The following is a 19,634-nucleotide window of genomic DNA, read 5'->3' as shown; positions in this document are numbered from 1 at the left end:
CGACCCCAATCGCCATGCCGTTTTTCTGTTGGCCTATATCTGCCCCATGAGGTCGGTGCAGCTTCGCCGTTTCTGTCATGGCTGTCCTACCCTTCTCGTGACACTGGCTTTCCATCACCTCTCAGTTGCCTTCTGCCTACCACTGTTACATCGTCATTGATCAAGGTCATTGCCACCATGATGAACATGGACTGCCCATGTCCGGCTCGCAACAGGACGCATCCCACGACTCTGCCGCCCCACACACCGCCATTTCCAACCCCTCCCATTGCCGAGTCTCCAGATTCCCCATGCATCTCATGGCCTCACTCCCGTCCGCGAAACCTCGCTAGCCCTTCATGTCGGTGCCAGAACTGACCGTAGCGTGCGTGCCAAATGTGGGGTACACCACCTCCCCGGATAGAAGCGTCAATATGCCTCGCAAGGGGGACGGGGCGGCATGTGGGGTTTGCCGAGCCGCAAGAGTAGTCACGAAAGCTTCCCGCGACGCACTGCTTTTTCCCGTGGTGCGGGAGCCGTCACAAAGTTGTGTGCCATGTCACCACTCCAGCTTGTTGTGCAACTTCGATTGCGATCCGTGGAGCGATCGCAGGTCTGGGCTGACCGTGTACATGCTATGTGTGCTTGTCGAAACAGGAATCTGCCCGTCCGTGAGCTTGTCTGGCACCGGGCGCCGAGGCCCGGTGCGGGGAGTCGGGTGAGCGGTTCCGAGTCATGGCATCCGATCCCTCGGGTGGCCATCAGGCAGCGGCGATTCGAGCATCGCATCACGGGCTACGGCCCGCTGCGCTCGGCAATCTTGGCTAGATCTCACGAATGACGAGGCGACACAAGCGAGCGTCGTCATGGCCACGACGCGTCCGTCGTCCCGGCTTACACCACCTCCTCGCCCCTCGACCCCCAGCATTGGCTAGATTTTGACGTCAAGATCGGCCACGACAGGCCGATGGTCTGACAGGAGAAGCCGATCGTCGAAGCTGTTGTCCAGCACACCAAACGTGTTGATGGTGGCCGTGCGAGGCTCCTGGATGAAGAGAAAGTCGATGAGCAGGGGCGGCTCGTTGGGCTCGCCGAAGCTCGTGTAAGTCAGGTTGTTCCCGTAATGCTTCTCCTTGGGCACCAGATTGGCAATGTCGGACATGCCCGACCCTGGCGCCGTCATGACCTTGTAGGCCTCCTCGTCGGGCGGGCTATTAAAGTCGCCGGCGACCAAGACGGCTGACGGCGGCGCCGTTACCCCATCGCCCGCACCCCACTCCTTTGCAAACTTGATGAGCAGCTTGGCGCTCTCTGTCCGCGCGCGGTAGCCGACATGGTCAAAGTGTGTGTTCATGACGACGACGCTGGTGCCCGTCTCGTTGTGCAAGAACTCGCCCATGGTGACGATTCGGCTGAAGGCGGCATCCCAGCCGCGAGAGGGCACCTCGGGCGTCGGGCTGAGCCAGCGCGTCTGGCTCCGCGTGCACTTCCACGTGTCTGAGCGATAAAAGATGGGCGAGTACTCGCCGTCTGCCTCGCCCTCCTCGCGGCCGCGGCCAATAAAGGCCCACGAGGGCCCCAGCTCGGCTTGGACATCGTTGACCTGCGCATGGAGGGCCTCCTGCAGACACAGGAAGGGGTTCTCGTGGCCCGTGGTGATGAAGCGCACCTGGTTGCAGAGCTTTGGGCAGCGGATCGTCCAGGGCTTTTCATCGGCCACCTGCTTCTCCGTGGCGTACCTGATGTTGTAGGTGATGATGCGCATGGGCATCGAGGCAGAGCGGGGTGCCATATCCTTGTCCACGGGCGTCAGGACCACCTGGGCCGCGTTGTCTGGCTGAAAATCGAAATTTGCCGCTTGTTGGGGCGGGCGGTCGAGCTGTGCGCGGAGGGAAAAGCTGCCGCTGCGCCAGGCGAGAAGCAGGCAGAAGAGCAGAGCGGCGGCGAGAACGAGATGGAACTGCGGCGAGGATCGTGCCGCGCGCCTCTTGGCAGTGAAACTGTCTCGCTCCATCGGGTCTCTGACCAGGGGGGGCCCAACACAGATATTATCGCCTACAGCAGTAACTTACGGATGTGAGTAGGTAATAATAATAGAGGGGCGATGAAGACTGGGAGGGGAGTGGATCGCCAGCCGCCTCAGTCACGTGGTTCCCCCTGGTTGGGGACAGCTTTTCCGTCTGCCGCCACGGTCAAGGTTTTCTCTGGGATGAACCTTGTTATAACCAACTCCCGCCGGCTCGTCGGGTATCCGTGTCGTCAGTGCCCAGCAGCGATAGGATCCGTTTCCTCCCGAGTTCCGGCACATCGTTTCAGCTTCGATTGGCGTTTTCTCGAACAGGCAGCCCGGCATTGCAAAGGGCGGCGAGCTGAGTGGTCCAAAACTTTGTAATCAAGAACCCCCCGTCAGACCAGCAAGCCATGTATGCATACGAGGCACGCTGCTCCTTGGGGCATGGCAGCTCTGTGCCGGCAGATGAGAGGAGACTGCCCCAGCGGCAGATGACTGACTGCCTGGTGTCTCCAGTCGCCGAGTTGCAACGGTGGTGTTGGGACTGCGCGGTCATGCTATCCAGACGACAACGACCCGAGACCGAGACACCTTGGCGCATGTGCCACGCTCGTGCTGAGAGAGCTCTTGTTCCGCCGCCAATATTCACCCAGCTGCACACCCATTTACGAGCGGGTGTTCCTAGGAGGGCCGGCGCGTGATCGAGGCGCCGTGTCTATTGACTCGGAGCAGGTCTGCAGTGGCTCTGGGTCACAGCCAGATTCTCCTTCCTGCTTCTCTGGCTTGCCATTTACTCCCTAGAGTCATCCATGAGATGGTGTCGAGCCGCGCTTCGGGGCTCGCAAAGCCATCAGCTGGGGCGCGTTTCCCCCGTCGCGGCAGCGTGGCGTCTTCTCAAGGCGAGGCTGATGCTGCTGGTGAGTCAAAGGCGCAGTCCATGGGCGCCGGAGCAAACGTCTCCCGTCGCCAGCAGCTCTAGCTATTCAGCTTGGCACTTTCGACCACGTTCGGTGGTCACTCTGGGCAGGTTACACTGTTGTGTCCCGCTCTGGCAAGCCATGGACGGCCTGGCTCGAAATCTGATGACCCTCGCGTGCCATTTGGGATCATATCAATACTTGCAAGGCCAAGGGCGTGGTTCGGCCGGTTGACGCGCCGCCGCCGCCCTCGGGATGCACAATGCAAGGCACCGTGCATCCATCTCGAGGCGCAACATGCGGTTTCACGGCCTGGAAAGCTTCCGGTCCAACAGGATATGCTTGATACAAATCGCCAGATCATGCAGATGGGATTCTCGTTGTGCGCACATGGGCTTGGTCAAACCCCCCGGCCTTGTCGTGCCGGCATTCGCTGCCATGGCCACGAGCTGCCGGGACCACCATGGGGAACTGTCAGATGCTCAACTTTGGCTTTCCGCATTTGCGTCGTGATGGTGTCCCGAGTCTCAGCTTACGAGCCCGCTCAAGAGCTAGGAGCCGGCCAAGTTCAGGCTTTCGTCAGCCTCCCAGGCCATGATTCATCCTCCCCACCACCCTAGGCTCCCGCCCGTCGCCGCCGCCGGCAGGTTTCGCTATCCTGCGCCATGCAGCCTCGCCGCGGCCTCACGTTGGCTTCTGCAGTTGGCAGCACCGGGAGACCCATGACTTGGGGCAGACGGGACGACAGAAGTCGGCATGGCGTAGGGCACCGTCTTTTGGAGGGTGGCCGCCGATCCCTGATAGGCCGCTTCATGTGGGCGCAGCACCCTTGCTTGGCTGCCTATCTGCACGACACCCACCTCGAGAACTCACAAGGCCACCCTTTTGGGCGATGTGACTAAGACGACGAGCAGCCAAGTTGACACAAGGCGTACGCGAGAGCGGAAATGATGGGTGTGGAGGCCTACCGGAGATGGGACGGCGGCGAGCGCTGCATCGTGCATACGTGAGCTATATATATGACGCCACGCCGCCCTTTCTCCCTCGGTGCTCGAAGCCTCTTGGAGCTCTAGGCTTGATGTCGAAATCATCAGGTTCCTCAGACTGGAACAGTTCCAACGCTGAGGGATACTCAAACACCAATACACAGCAGCCGGGCACATACAGACACTATGCCTGCAGAGTCAAGCGTCTGGTCTCGTCGAGACTCGTGGCCACCGACCCAGGTGCGGCTGAACCCGTCCATGTCCAAGGCGAGCAGCGACCCCAGGCCGCTCCTCGAGGACATTGATGACAACCCTCTCACCTACTTCCTCACCCCGGGCAACGACATGGGCGACGTTGGATATGAGGACATGGTCTATGATGCCGGCATCGAAGACTCGAGCCAGCCCCGCGACATTGTGCGCAGCGTGAGCCCATCGAGCCTCGAGGGCCTCGGCAATCCCAAGGCGCGTGCCGCGTCCCCGGAACTGGACTCGGACGGCCTCACCACCGACGAGGACGACGACGAGGACTACGTGCGCTTCTCGCCCGGCAGCCCGTCGCGCCTTGCATCGCTGCGAAACATTGCCATTGACGGCCTCAGGCTACGCACCATGAGCCCCGTGCACGGGCGTGCCGCGGACGGCCTCTTGTCGCCAGCGTCTTACCCGGCCGCACGGACTCGTGGCAGGAGCTCGGCGCGGACTCAGCGGGTGGGCCAGGCGAGAAGCATGTCGGCCCGCCCACGTCCAGGGCGGCTGTGGCGGGAGCCGAGCCCGGATGTGTGGTCCATTGAGGAGGAGACGGAGGAGGAGATGATGAGGAGCCAGACGGACGGCGAGGGGGATGGAAGCGGCACGGGAAGTAATGGAGCGACGCTAAAGAAGACGGCTGCGAGGCCGAAGAAGAGGGTGCGATTCCTGCTTCCGGCGCGGGAGTAGCTGACCTGTTTGAGGGAGACTCTTGTCTTCCTTTGGTCTTGGATCTGTGGGGTCTAGGTAGGATGCTTTTGGGCTATGCATATGGCGGTGTTGGCGTCATGATGTGTTTTTGCATTGGAAGGTGTTACGGTGACTTACTGTGGGGGCTATAAGTTATTACCTACTTAATACTCGAGGCAACAAAGTGTACAGGCTGGGGGAGGGCTTTGCTTGGATTGGCTGTACTTAATACCAGGACGGCTTCTACTCATCCAAGCCTTTCCTCGAACCTACCGTGATTGCATTGAGGAGGTGTCGCACTGCCGCCCCGTGTAAGTGGCCGAGGACTCTAGGGTAGATGAAGCTTTGCATGGTCTTGGAAGTCACTGTACAGTACCTACCAGCAGCAGCAGGGTGGGCACATGGAACGTGATTCTGCAGAGGCGTCGGGTGCAGGGATGGAGGAGATGGTGTGGGTGGATGCGGCGGGGAAACATGACCCGGTGGGATGGGATCAGCTGGACTGTGTGCGTGTGTGTGTGTGTGTGTCTGTGTAAGTGAGTGCGAGTGTGTGTGTCGGTAAATTACATGTCTCGTCTGTCTGCCATGGCGTAGACTCTTGTTCGTCCCGAGCCGCCGCGGACGCATTCCTGCCCGTGTCGAGATGTACGGGTGTTTTGGAAAATTCTCCGGACCGGTTGATTTGCTGGGGGGAGAGTTGAGCGTTGACTGAGTTAGTGTTAGCCGGTGACAGCGACCCATGGGCAAGGAGGAGAAGGCATGACGACGAGGTCATCTCGGGCGTCGTTGGAATTGCCATGGGGCGAAGAGGAGGCGGGCGAAGAGGAGGCGGGCGAACGGGGCTGTTGGCGGCAGGTCCCGTGACGGCACAGGGTCGGGAAAATGGTGGCGCGCTAGGTATCGTGGTCGGGTAGGTTAGATGGGTAGGTTAGATGGGTAGGTTATTGGGTAGGTTATTGGGTAGGTGAGTTGGCCAGGTAGGAGGAGGTATGGAGAGCCGGACATTTTCCCCTCGCACGAACACTGGGGTGTCTATCCTCTCACGCGGTGTTGGTCAGGTTCCAGGAAAACGGTCCGGCTGTGGCGGCAGGCGGGAGGGAGCAAGAAAGGGAAGGGGGCCGAGACAAGCATGGGGCGCTGGGGGGCGTAGATGCTATAATTACCTTGCACAGACAGCTTGCACGTGGATGATTTGTAGTTTGCAGTCAAGAAAGATGGTCACGGCACTGACGAGGCTGGCAAAAAGATGACGACACGGGCGGGCCGGCCGAATGTGACGGGCAACGGATGGACACTTGCTTGCCGTGCCGATACAGCGATACAGCTCGTGAAACGCCAATAAGTGACGAGTCACAAGAGGCTTAACAGGAAAGGCGAGTGCCGTGTCTTGTGCCAAGCATGCACGCCATATGAGGTACAGCGCAGAACAGTACAGTGCAGTACAGTACGCGGAACAGACGGCCCAGCTGCTCCGTCTCTCCTCCCCATCCGTCGGTAGCCACCCGCTAGCAGTGGTTGGTTGAAAAGAGAGAGAGAGAGAGAGAGAGCTGCGCTTTGTAGAGAAAGTAGAGGAGGTGAAAGGAGATTCTTGCGATGCCAGCAGGTATGGAAGGGAGGTGCTTATTGATATACTTCTACTCCGGGTGGCGAGCATCTGCACGCAAGAGCCGGGGCCCGCAGCGGAGCTTTGCTTGGCGAGACGAAGCATCCACGGGCCTCACCAGGACGTACGTACCGGTACTGTACTTGTACTGTACATACATACTTAGGTACTACGTGGATTTTCTTGCAGGCAGCTTGAGGCCTTTTTTTTGGTGCGACCCGCGATGCGCGCCTTGCTTGGTCCTTGGTTCTCTCGCCCGGAAGCTCGTACTCGTGTGTGGGTGGCCCGACTCGTTGGTTACGGGCGGGACGACATTGACGGATAGTTACTGTACATGCTGGCTACACGGCTGGACAGCCGCTGCACAGACAAGCGTTGGTACCTCGCATGGGCCCCCCACCCGCTGGCATGTACAGCAGAGGTACCTGGGTTCCACGACCGTTCTGTTGTTTACCTTGGCAAGTTCAGCCCAAAAGAGGCGCCTTTGTTGGTTACTGCGGTATCCGCTAGACTCAAGCCACTCCAGGGTCTCAAGCTCCAGGTCCGGCCCCCAAACCACCACTCTCGTCGTCGTCGGCTGTCCATGGGGAGCTTCTCTCTCGCCATCTCTCCCGCCATCTCTCTCGCGCGCACGCGCTTGTCCCTGCTCGTCTGACGCACGCGAACGAACAAATATACACACCAGTGGACACATTCTCTCTTACGCTCGCTAACTAACCAACCAAACCTCTTGTCTGTGCCTCTCTCTGCCCATTCGTGCTCATCCGCCTCCTACCTTCTCCTCTGCATCCGCGACGAGTCCTCGCATTCGTCCTCTGTGCCCTCTGTGCCTATCCGACGACACGGGCGGCCAGCAATCTCTTGTTAGGCACCGGCAAACACACCCTCTGCCTACCGGGCCCGACCTTGCCTTACCTTTTCGTCCTCGTCCACCTTATCTCCTTGCCGTAACCTGCTGCTCGCCTTGCCGTCTTTTGTTGGCTGTCCCCCCCCCTCCGAGGCCCGGCTTCAAGCTCGCGACAACGGCACTTCCCTCGAACCACGGCCTCCCCTGCCATGCTGTGCTGGTAGCGTCGCGCGCCTTGCCGACGGCTGCCACAGCATGCTACCCTTTCAAGGTAAATCTTCTGTCTGACGCTGTTTGACCGAGGAGCCTCAAGCACCCCCACCCGTGACTGCCCTGCTGAGATTGCTTGACCTTGCAGTCTAGGGTACTATGCCTTCCTCAACCCACGCCATTGACGACGACCAAGATGCGTTGCCCGAGCACTCGACTCCCTCCCGGCCCGCCTCAGACGCAAAGACCCCCCGCGACGACGACTCCAGCCATGCGCCGACGACGCCGACCTCCAAGAACCAGAGGGCCGCCCCCAAGTCCGCTCCCGCCGCCGCCGGGAGTCGCGCCCGCTCAAACTCGAGGAAGCCCGAGCCCACCCTGTTGACCGACTTCCTCAAGGGCCGCCCGTCGCCCGCTCGCCTGGCCGCCGAGCGCAGACGCCGCCTGAGTGTCGAGGCCATCAAGGCCGAGCTGCGCTACGAGATGCGGCAGAGCGCCGTCCGCAAGATCCAGGCCCCCGGCGGCGTGCGCGACAGGGTCCAGACATGGCAAAAGTCAAATGCCTCGGCCATGGCTCAAGGCGACCCCGACGATGCCGCCACCGAACCCCCGGACGTGGCCTTCAGGGACGACGACCTGGACAGCGTCACCGAGGAGGACCGCATCCGCATCAAGATGAGGCAGAACAAGAGGCGCCCTTCCAATTCGAACCCCTTCCTCCACACCGCCCCGGCCGCAAAGGCCTCGGAGCGCGACAAGTCCCCGGATACTGCGCGGCCCAACTCGCCTCCCAAGAAGAGGGTCGTTAGTGACGACAACTGGAGGAAGCCCAAGGCCCGCAAGAACTCCCCCAAGGTCCGCAAGTCCCCGACCCTCAAGCCCAGTCCCATTCCGCCCGACTTTGTCCTGCGCTCGGCCCCGAACCCGTCCGTCCCCAAAAAGATCAAGGCCTGGGCCGCCAAGGTCGACGCTGCCGACAACCCCCCACCGCCTCGCTACAGGCCGAACCAGGCCCAGTCTAGCAGTTCGCGCTCCGAGGGCGTCAGTGATGGAGGATATACGTCGAGCCACACCACCAAGCACGCGCCGAGCTCCACCCCCCGCGCCGGCAACGGCATCTGTGTCACCCCGCTGGGGGACAAGGCCGATCGTGGCGGCATCAGAATCAACACCTCCAGACGGTCCTCGGGACGCGGTGCAGATGGCAGTTTACGCCTCAAATCAAAGGACGCGGCGAGACCAAGGGTCAAGACAGACACCTCCCCGGCCTCGAGGCCAGGAGGCCGAGCGACACCGGGGTCGGAGCGAGATGTGTCCTTTTCCGACCACATCGAGGTTATGACGGATCCGTCGGAGCACTCGTCCACGGTCAGGTCGCATTACGACGACGGCTCCGACCGGATCCAAGTCATTGAAGAGCCGGACTCGGTCCTCGATACCCCTACGAGGGGCTCGGGATCCAAGAGACGCTTCAGACGATGCAAGCCCAGGGTCATCCATCCCGCGCCCAGCTCCATACTCTCCCAGGGTCCGTCGGGTCCTGGCGATGAGGCTTCGTATCTGGGCACGGCGCTCAACGAACCATCCGAGCTGAGCTCTAGCCTGGCAAACAAGTCCATGGCGGACATCCCGGGAGACATTCCCTTTGGCCACTCCGCGTTTAGCGAACTTGATCTCCCCTTCAACCAGAGCAAACCGAAGCGCGCCAAGGTGGACCGAAACTCGAGCCTCAAGACGATGCCCAACGTCTTCAAAAAGGTCATGGAGGAAGGCAAGAAGATGATTCACGACATAAATGAGCCGCCCAAACAGCCCGCCATCAACAGCCCGCCGAGCATCGAAAAGTGGCTCAACAGTACAGTCGATCCGTTTGTCGAAAATTCGGCAAAGCCCTCTGCCACGACCGTCGAGGAGCAGACGCTTCACGACAGCCACTCTTCCCAGCATCGGACCAAGTCCCGGCGGCGTTCATCCCACGAGACGAGGCCCTCGCGCCAGTCCACCCCTCGGTCCGACGATGCCGAGAGCCGAGAGGGCAAGGCACCTCGCACTGACAGCACCGGGACCGCGACCGAGACCGAGGTTGGAAAGGAGCCCACAAGTCCGACCGCTAGCGCCCTCCAGAGGCGGCGAGCGCTCAAAGGCCCATCGTCGCCTCGGAGATCGCCCGGCCGGCGCCCATTCCTGGGGGTGCTGAAGGAGGCTTTTCAGGGCGAGTCTACCGGGCATGGTCCCCGGCCCATGAGCTACCAAGGCCATGAGGAGCGCCTGTTTAACAGCCACGACCCGGCCGCCTCTAGCTACCATTCCTCAGACTATACGTCGACCTCCGTGTCACGCGATACTCCCCGTGCAGCCGAGAGCGACCGTGACGAACAGGTCACCCCAAGGGCCGCTCCTAGGCCGCGGCCACCGACAAGCGGGAAGCAGGAGCTGTCTACTATCCTGTCCGAGGATGACTCTAGTGCTCTCAGCTCGGATCTGGCGTCCGACTTGTCCATTTCCACCATGACGCAGTCAACGACCGTCACGAGGGACAGCGAACCGGGAAGGTCGCATGGCCACGCGCCCGGCCTCAAGCGGCGGCTAACGCGCCATTCGGACCTGGTGTCTGTGCTCTCTCTGCCCGACGACTCGAGTATCCCGAGCGGCATCAGGGACAAGCGATCGCGGCCAAGCTTGAGAAAGGCCCGGGGCACCGTGGACGTGACGGCCGACGAGCTGCTGCGAGAGTTTGTCGATGACGAAAATCTCTACCTACGGCAGCTCAAGACCATGGTTGATGGCGTCGTGCCGGTCCTGCTGTCTCATGTCGTGTACGGCACGAGCGCGACAGAGCTCTTTGGCAGCAGCCCCTCGAAGCCCGGCTCGTACAGCCTGTCAAAGTCGGTCGTCAGCATGGGCGTCGCCCTCGAGAAGCTAAACAATGCGCACAAAAAGGCGTCAACCTCGGACATTCGGAAGCTGTCCCACTGGGCACACGGCATCGTGCCTATCTACAGCAGTTATCTGAGCGCATGGCGGCTGGGCTTCGAAGACGTCGTCGTCAACCTCGCCCCGGCCGAGGGCTCGTCGGGCGACGATGACTCTCTCCTGAATGCGCTGCCCAGGAACGAGAGCGGAGACATTGTCAATGCAGAGGGGGAGCGGGTGGCTGTCGCATACTTGCTCAAGCGACCACTGATTCGGGTCAAGCAGTTGGCGCGCTTCTTCCAATGCGTGGATGCCATTCAAGGCTCCTCGGACACGCATGACCTGGTCCGGGATTTTGAGGTCCTGCAAGAAAAGGCCAGACGGCGACACAAGGAGGAGACGGCCCGGATGACGGACGAAGACGCCGTCGACACCGACACGGCGAGAACCCGTGATCTCAGAACGCTCGAGAGCGCCAAGAGCCCGGTGAAGATTGACCCCAGCCGCCAGGTCAATGCCAAGGACCTCTTCTCGCTCAGCTTGGCGCACTCCAACGGCCAGAGGCTCGAGTGCCAGGTGGAGTTGGTTCACCGCGACAAGCAGAGCCATCCAGGCGACGAGGGCGACTTGCTGATTCGAGAAACGGGGGATCTTCTCCGATCATACCTCCTCTTTGCGCCCATTTCCATGTCGGTGGTGTCTGCGCGCGCCAGCATGGCAGCTCTGGAGATGGTTGTCATGGTTCACGGCACGTACAATGGCAGGGCGTGGCACGAACTGCTCACCCTCGGAGCAGACAGTGAAGACCAGATACAGGATTGGCTCGACATCTTCCCCCGGACTCCCGTGCCGCCGACGGAGCTGGAGCCCAGCGTCGTCAGCGAGCCCGGCCGTCCGTCCACTCCCGAGAGCATGCCGGATATCTCGGTCGGAGCCCCGAGCGAGCTGTCAAGCTCCCCCAGATCGCCGATAGCCAAGGATCTCTCGGCGCCCAGCCCTGACGGCCGCCGTGCTCTTCCGTCGCGATACCGACCCCGATCTTCGACCATTCCGTCGCAACCGTCCCCGGCGCCATCTTCCGACGACGGGGATCCCGAAAAGACCCCCACCCGCCAACATGAGTACAGGGAAGAGAAGAGTCGACGGCCGAGCGAGAGCACGCGGACGGACTCCCGGAGCCTTTGGGCGGAGGACTCGAAACATGTCTACCCGCAAGCTGATGACACGCCGCCGCCGCCGCCGCCAGCGCACCGGTCGCCGCCCAGCCCCAGCCCTCGGGCTGCGGACACGTCGACACCGAAGCTGTCTCCGCCGGTGGACAAGCAGAGTAATGACCGCGTTAAGCGCCGAGGCTCGTCCCCTCTCAAGCACGAGTACCTGCCGTCTGACACGTCGTCTGCGTCTGGCGCCTACTCGACGGAGGAGTCCGAGCCCGAGTCGTCCGACGACGAGATTGAGAGCGTGGACATTCCCGAGACGGAGCTCGGCGTCAGTATCAAGCAGGACACGCTCCCCGAGGCCGAGTCTCAAGTGTCGGCAGTGTCGGCGGCTTCGGCATGCAGCTTGACCCCCTCCAACTCGGCCTCCCAGGCCGGCCTGCACGGCCCCAAGGCGGCACCCGAGGACAAGGCAGAGCGGTTCATTGCAACCATCTCGCGGTGGTCGGATAAGGGCACGTGGAAAGACATGTCGGCACACCCGTGCTCCATCATCGTCAAGGCCGGCCTGGTCGAGGCCTACAATTTTCACAAGAGGGACTCCAAAAAGGACGACAGGCCTCTGCTGGCCCTCGATCTCACCCCGCTCGTCCTGATCAGGCAGAGCACGGCCCTCGACCTCGAGATTCGCTCGTCGGTGCAGCCCCACTGCCTGCTGCATCCGTCGCACGGCGGGGGCAACTTTCGGTTCCGATGCCACAGCGCCCCCGAATGCTTCAGCCTCTACATGTCGGTCCACCACGCGCGGCTCAACAACCAAAAGTTTATCCAGCTCGAAAACGAGGCACGCTTCAAGAGCTTCGGCGAGCGCAATGCGACGGCGGCCGGCGAAGGCAGCTCCAGCAGCCGGCGACGAGGCTGGTTCGGTAGGAAGAACAGCTACCGCGGCTCGGTGAGGGCGCCGTCGCAGTCCCACGACGGAACCAGCACGACGCCGTCGTCGGTGCCCTCGGCGTCGACGTTTCTCAAGAAGCTGACGCTGGCGGGCAACCTGTCGTTTAACATTGCGCGCTCGTCGGTCGACCGACAGGGCGCGGGGAGCGGCGGTGGCGGCAACAGCATGTACACGCTGAATTCCTCGTCGTCGGGCGCGTCCCCCCTGCGGTCGCCATCTGTCAGTATGGCGGAGAGCGGGCGGCACTCGGCGAGCCCGAGCACCGAAAACATCAAAATCCGACTGCACCTCCTGCTGGTGGCGGCGGCCAAATGGGAAGACTACGGCAACTGCAGCCTGCAGATCCGGCGGCCGCCGCCCGGGTGGCGGCAGGCGCTGCGGGCCAACCACGGGCTGGAGAAGCGGGTGACGGTGACGACGGTGCCCAAGAAGGAGTCGGAGGCGCCCAAGGTGGTGCTGGACGCGGTGCTGGGCAGCGGGTGCTTCTCGGGCATGGGCAGCAGGGGCATCGTGTGCGGCGTGTGGGAGGAGGTCAAAGATGGCGACGGCGTCGTGGGCATGGTGCCGGCGACGGGGGCGACGGGGGGCAACATTAAGAAGTGGTGTTTTCAGCTCGCGACGGCAGGCGAGGCGGGATGGGTGTTACGGCTGCTGCACCAGGAGGTTCTCCGCGCTTGACGACACGACATGATGAACGACAGAACCCCCTCCCCCTTGTTTCTCCCTCACATATCCTGTCTTCTCGAGAGGATCCCTTTTTCTCTTCTCTCTCCCCTTTCCCTTTTTTGGTTGCCCTCCGCGTGCCCTTTAGTCTCGTGGTCCGTGACTACTACAGGAGGCGGCCATGTTTGTGTTTTTTTTGGTCGATATTCCCCTGATGTGTGACCGCTGTGGTAAAGCACGCCCTTCTTATTGTCCTGCCCGGGAGACGCGAGCTTGTCTGTGTGTATACTCGTCTGCGAGCATCGCGGTACATATGTGTGGGGTGGCGCAGAGGGCGAGTTCAGCGTGGTGGTGGTGATGTCCATGGGCGAACCAGACAACAAAAGTGCATAGTACGAAGTACAGAAGATTCAAGAAATACAACATTCCTAGTTGAGAGAGGATGGTGGCTACATTGCGAGATTCTCGAGCTATTTGTATCCCTGCTTGACTTTTACTGCCGGACTGCTCGGCTGGCTGCTTTGCTGTCTGCCTGACTGTCTGCCCGACTACTTGATTGACTGCTAGGCTGAATATCCGATTGATTACTTAGTTGACTGCTTGCCTGGCTGCCCGGTTGTTCGATTAAATATCAAGTGCCTCCTTGTACTGTTACGGTGTTTACCTGTCACCGCATCGCTAGTGATGCTTCTATCCGGCGGGCAGCGAACCCCTGTATGGATTAGGTAAACTTGCAGCACGTATTGATACATACGGCCATACCTGCCTGAAAGCATCCGATCCCGTTCGATCTCGGTAAATCAACCAGGCAAGGGGCAGATTAGTAGTTGGGTCGGTGACGACCAGCGAACACCGGCTGCTGTATGTTTTTTAAGTTGTTTCTTTTTGCTACTTCTACTTAAAAGCCTCCCTATGCCTATTATTTCTTTATAACCGTATAATAGGAGTATAGGGGTATATTCTTCTAGTAGCTATAGTATACTCCTTACTATAGCTAATATAGGTAGCGCTAAGCTAGTCTTAGCAGCGCCTTTATATATTAGAAACTACCTAGAAATAATAACTTATTAGTAGATTATATAGCGAATTTTTGGGGAATTCCCTTGATAAGTATAAAGTATAAGAAATATACTAGGGATTCTTAATTAATAATAGTTACACGAGCCCGAGCTATATCGCCTAGAGCCCTAAGATAGACATATGGTCCCACTTACAGCACATGTGCAATGCATCTCCTCTGCGCTCGCACCACACCCCTCCAGGTGAACGTTGCGTGAAGCACGCATGAATATCTACTCTGAGCGAGCATGTTTAAGAATTAAATTCAACAACTCGGGGTCTTTCTGCCTCGAACACCCTTCCTCGTCGCAGCACGCCAGGCGTCAAGGCTACAACTCCCGGGCAAGCCAATTAACTGGCGCATCAGCTCATTTGCTGATCAGTGGGTGAACACCGGCTCCTCCTTCGCGGCAGTGCCCAGCCAATCATTATGCCTCATTCGCCGCGCCGCCTACTCACAATTCCATCAGCTAATGAGGAGTGCGGTCAGGCATTCATGGTAAGGAGAGAGCGGGGTCGCAAGGCGGCAGTCATCACGCAATAAATTCATTCTGGAATGGAAATCCTATCTATCCCTCCGCCAACTTCCGGCCTTTCCTCCTCTTTGCTCCCCCACTGAATGAGGTGTCTGGAGTGACCGCTTGCTGCTCGGCGATACTCGACTGGCTGTCCTGCTCGCCAGCAGAACCGGAGTAACCCGACTGCACCAGATTTCCTAAATCCTGGGAAAGCCCGGTCGCCCCAGAAAGTGGTGGGACATCAAAGTCCAAATCCGACGGCAACTGGTTGATGGCAGAGCAGATGTTCTCGAAATGCTTGGGCATCCATGTGTCGTAGACGTTCTTCGTGAATCGATATGCCGTCCATCTGTCCTTTCCGTCAAGCGCGGTGAAGTCGAATTTATGGATCGGATGGCGGTAGTACTTGATGTCTTTCCCGGCTATCACCGGGTAGTGGCCGTAGATGCGGACCGAGCTATGGTCATGCGAGACAGAGAAGGCGAGGATCTTCCGGTTGACTCTATCCTCGCGCTTTATAGCACGGAAGAGCTCAACAATGGCCCGTACCGCAAGGGTCATGCTGTGCGCATTCTGCCGGTCTGCGATGTCGAGCGCCGCGGCGCCGCATTTCACCTCGGAAGTCAGGAACGGGAAGTACATGTAGTACGTGGCCATGAAGAAGGACTGGTCCCCGGCGATAAAGTCGCCAATAAATGGCGATAGCTTGGCGAGCTGGTCCTCGGTGAATGCGTCTCGTTTGAACCCAACGGAGTAGTCAGGCTGTGGACGGGTGTTTGTGAGAGGGATCGAGTTGTTCCACCCTTCGTTGACGCTCTCGACAAGGCGTTTATAGTTCTTGTTCCGGAGTGCGAGCGATTCCGCCGAAGGAACGATAAGCCTTGAGATATCTTGAATGATCCTCGCCTCATTCTTATTCTCGAGGTTGCGACAAGCATCCACGAAGATATCGTCGTCGAAGAGGGTCCCCTGAGGAACCGACTGCCCATCGCTAAGGAGGTCCCTAATAAGTTGCTTGCTCGTATTGGTAACACCAAGCTCAGAGATATCCATATATGAGCCCTTAGTCTGGAGCAGGAGCGGGTATCGCGCGTCCCTATACGGCGCACTCTTCTCCTCCCTCGGCTTCTGGTCGCTGGGCGTCGTGGATGTAGCAGAGTTCGATCGCTTCCGGGACAGGGTGGACAAGGATTTCTTCCGCGCAAGTAGTAGACGGTCCAATGTAAAACCCGTCCTTGAGGTCTCTTCTGGCCAGTCCTGTTCCTCTGGCCAGCGCCCTTGCTTCACCCAGAAAGCAACCGGGTTAGTGTGTTTGTGGGCGCCGCTGGTAATCGCTGGCTCGCCAAATGCGTCTTCGGTAGGGCGTGGAGGGGATGTCCGTTGTCGCTTCGGGTTTAAGTCTAGGTCTGGGCTGGCCTCGAGCGCGTGCCCGACTGATTGCTTGCGCTTGCGACCTCTGCTCTGCATAGGCGCTGGCGAATCCTGTGGACCCTGTGAACCAACTTCGCTTGTGAACCGTATAATACGAAGGATAGAAGTCATACTTGTGGATATGGTGTCTCGCTGGGTGTAGTTGGATGCGGGCGATTGCGTTCGGCGCGCCTGGTTGCGCGCTTTCGAGAACTGCCTTTGCGCGGCTGGATGCCCTGGGGTCGATTCCTGCAAGTGTCAGCGGAAGGGAGATGTCCTTTAGCGCTGCGAATAATGAGTACCTTGATTGTTTGACGCCGGCGATGGGGGCGCCCCCTGGGCTGCTGTTTGGGCTCGAGTGCGCGCCATGGCGATGAGAACACGGAAGGGAGGGGGAGGTCTTGGTTATGTGCCCTGGGACGAAGGTCTCGAGATGGAGTGGCGTGTGGGGAATGCATGGCTGCGAGCCTGCAGGAATGGGGTCCACGAGCGCCGACCAATCGTCAAGCGCCACCGTAACTGTGAGTCCCACAATTTCCATCCAATGGCAGGACCATGGTTCTTTCGATGCGACGTGCCCCCAGCTGCTCATTCACGCCCAACCTGCATCGAAACACCGGGTCAGGAATCTGCAGGACCCCATTGCCGAGTGTTAAGTGTCACGACCTAACAAGGGTCCCAGTGGGCCATAGACTAATGTGTAGGTAGCTATTGAAGGTTGGGCTCACGCCTACACGCACTAATAGGCGCGCTCCTTATCCCTATAAGCGAAAACGATGCTATCGCCGTATCCGGAGGCACCGAATGCGGCAGTTAACCTAAGGGATACTAAGGAAGTTACTTAATAGATCCGGATAACCGTAAGCTACCGGATTAATAGGGAAACCTATCCCCCCCTATACTTTATATATATATATATATAGTTATACTTATAGACTCCTTCTCTTAAGTAGGAAAGAGTAATATATACCTTCTTTTTTTAATATAAAGACCTAATAACTAGTAATAGTTATAAGCTTAGTATAAGTCTATAGCTATTATCTTTTTATATTATTTAATTAATTATAATATAAGGAAGTAAAGCTACTTATAGCCCCTTTTTATACTAATAATATTAATTTTTATTAAAAAAAAACTTCTTATAAAACTAATATACGCCCGCGGTAGGTATATATCGCGACTAAAATACTAACTAATACTAAGAATTAATTTAGCGGTATTAATTACCTTTAGTAATAATACTATAATAAGGCTAAGGGGTAGGTAGACGTAAAAGCGGCCCTCGATATACTAGGCTCGACTAAAGCGTATAGCGTAAAGAGACGCTACCTAAGTTTATATACCTTAATAAAGCGAGTTAATAAACCTAAAGTAGTAATATAATACTTAGTTAAGCGCTAAGTAACCTTATAGAAAAAGTAGTATATAATAAACTTATAGGCTTTATCCTAAGTATATAGTTTAGTAAGGTATAGGTAGTAGTTAAATAGCTTTTTAAGGTAAAGAGCTATATTAATAGCGCGTTATTAGCGGTGCTTTACGCGAATAAGAGCTTTAAGACGATAATCTAGGAAGTAATTAAGGAGGTAGTTAAGGAGGAACTCCGCCTAAGTATCGCTTTAGGCCTAGGGGGCCTAAAGCGAACTTAAGCCGCGGTTATAGCTAAGACTAAGGGATCGACCTAATATAAAGCCGCGGTAAAATAGGTCCTACCGCGCTATAAATATAAGATTATCGTAGTCCTTACTAAGGTACTACTTAAAATCCTAAGCTATAAACTAAAGGATATAATAAAAGTAGTAAATACGGCCTTAAAAGCTATAAGCGTTATAGTAGCGAGGCGCCTTTAAAGTAAAGATACCGCGGTTATATTTAATACCTTAGTAAGAGCCTATTAAAGGGACTAAGGCTAGGTTAAGGCTATATTTAGACTAAAGGCTATAATTACTTACCGTGCGTATATAGTAGTCGCTAAGAATATCTCTTTAAGGGTAGTAATAGTAAATAAAGAGCGATTACTTTATAAGATTAAAAAGGTAAATAAAGTTAAGGTCTTTTAGGCCTAAGTATTATACCCTTAATTTAAGATATTAATAGTAATAACTATACTTATTAAGGTTAATAGCTTAAAGGAAGCTAATAAGCTTTATAACTTAAGCTTAGTCCTTAAAGTATAAATCTTTTAATATAAACCTTATAATAAGTTAGTTTAACTATAAAAGTATTATAATTACTATAGGTATAGCTATATCGCTAAGCGGTATATATCGATATAACTTTATAGCTAATATAGAAGTATAGTATATAATAAAAGTAAGGATAAATATAAAGCTAAGAAGGGTAAAATCCCTTATAACTATATCTTATATTAAGAGAACTACTTATTATAAACCTAAACTTACTTTATAGTAAATAAAGCCTAAGAAAAGGTAAGGGAAAACTACTTATAATAACCTTAATAGTTCGCGAATACCTAGACTTATATTAAGTAATAAGTACTACTTACTATTAAAACCTAAGGTATTCTTAAATTAACCGCGGTTTAAAAGTAAGGACTAAATAAACCGCGCTAAGATAAAAGGTCTAGCTAAAGATACCTACTAGCTAGTAAGGCTAGGGAAGCTAAACTAAATATAAACGATATTTATAAGTATAGTAAATAAAAAAGTACTAAGAGATAAAGCGCTTCTTTTTTTATATAAATAACCTTTTTTACCTTAACCTTACTTATATATAACTAAAAGTACTATTTTAAAATATATAAAAGAAATATAAGCTAGCTTAGTTAGCGCTTTATTACTAGGCTAGCTTTAACTTAATAGTATTATAGGAAGTAAAAGCTATATTAAGATATAGGGCCCTACCTCTTAAAGCAGCGCCTTATAGCTTAGGTTATAAGGAGGGGAGGTATACGCTATATATATATAAAAGGCTTAGGCTAAGGACTTAGTTACCTTAGTTTAAACTAAACTAAAGTAAGGTAATTTTTAAGGATAGTATTAAACTATAAATAATTTACTTATTACTAAGGGCCGCGAAGGCTAGAATATTATAAGACTTAAGTATAATTAAACTAAAGTACCTTATAATAATAGTAAAGAACTTTAATATCTATTACTTACTTTAAGATAAATATAATAGAACCTTAGATAGTATAATATAACTTATATAAGAGGTAATAAAACTATAACTTAAACTTACTACTTTAAAAAGAGAGTATATAAGATTTTTCTATAGCTAAAGGGATAGTACTATTAACCTAGCTTAAGTAATACTAAAGACTAAGATATAGTATACTAAGCTTAACTTAGACTTAACTAGGTTAGATTATATCCCTTAAACTATTATACTATAAATTAATACTTAGGCCTAGGCGCTTAAACTAGCTTTAAGGTAAAAAGAAGTAAAAGCTAGGCTAGTTAAAGCTAAGACTATATCTTAGCTAAGACTATACTAGCTAATACTTT

The 19,634-nt window shown here is 55.6% G+C and overlaps 4 protein-coding genes across 4 annotated transcripts; 2 read left to right on the top strand and 2 right to left on the bottom strand.

Moving 5' to 3' along the window:
* Positions 1 to 910: 910 nt before the first annotated feature.
* HRG_09872 (endonuclease/Exonuclease/phosphatase family domain-containing protein) lies at positions 911 to 1,993 on the bottom strand (the record flags this gene model as incomplete). Its single annotated transcript, XM_044868343.1, has 1 exon — positions 911 to 1,993. The coding sequence occupies one exon, from the start codon at positions 1,991 to 1,993 to the stop codon at positions 911 to 913; it is 1,083 nt and encodes a 360-aa protein (XP_044716340.1).
* Positions 1,994 to 4,079: 2,086 nt separating this feature from the next.
* HRG_09871 (uncharacterized protein) lies at positions 4,080 to 4,832 on the top strand (the record flags this gene model as incomplete). Its single annotated transcript, XM_044868342.1, has 1 exon — positions 4,080 to 4,832. One exon carries the CDS (start codon positions 4,080 to 4,082, stop codon positions 4,830 to 4,832), a length of 753 nt encoding a protein of 250 aa, XP_044716339.1.
* A 7,517-nt stretch (positions 4,833 to 12,349) lies between these two features.
* Positions 12,350 to 13,195, top strand: HRG_09870 (uncharacterized protein; the record flags this gene model as incomplete). Its single annotated transcript, XM_044868341.1, has 1 exon — positions 12,350 to 13,195. One exon carries the CDS (start codon positions 12,350 to 12,352, stop codon positions 13,193 to 13,195), a length of 846 nt encoding a protein of 281 aa, XP_044716338.1.
* Positions 13,196 to 14,808: 1,613 nt separating this feature from the next.
* On the bottom strand, positions 14,809 to 16,724 carry HRG_09869 (reverse transcriptase; the record flags this gene model as incomplete). The annotated part of the gene is made up of 4 exons (XM_044868340.1): positions 14,809 to 16,239; positions 16,302 to 16,416; positions 16,470 to 16,503; positions 16,700 to 16,724. The coding sequence occupies 4 exons, from the start codon at positions 16,722 to 16,724 to the stop codon at positions 14,809 to 14,811; spliced, it is 1,605 nt and encodes a 534-aa protein (XP_044716337.1).
* Between the last annotated feature and the right edge of the window lie 2,910 nt (positions 16,725 to 19,634).

This window comes from Hirsutella rhossiliensis (assembly GCF_020360975.1).
Source record: "Hirsutella rhossiliensis strain HR02 chromosome Unknown scaffold00014, whole genome shotgun sequence".
NCBI lineage: Eukaryota > Fungi > Ascomycota > Sordariomycetes > Hypocreales > Ophiocordycipitaceae > Hirsutella > Hirsutella rhossiliensis.
The sequence above is the reverse complement of the archived record's forward strand: the minus strand, read 5'-3'. Positions and strand labels throughout refer to the sequence as shown.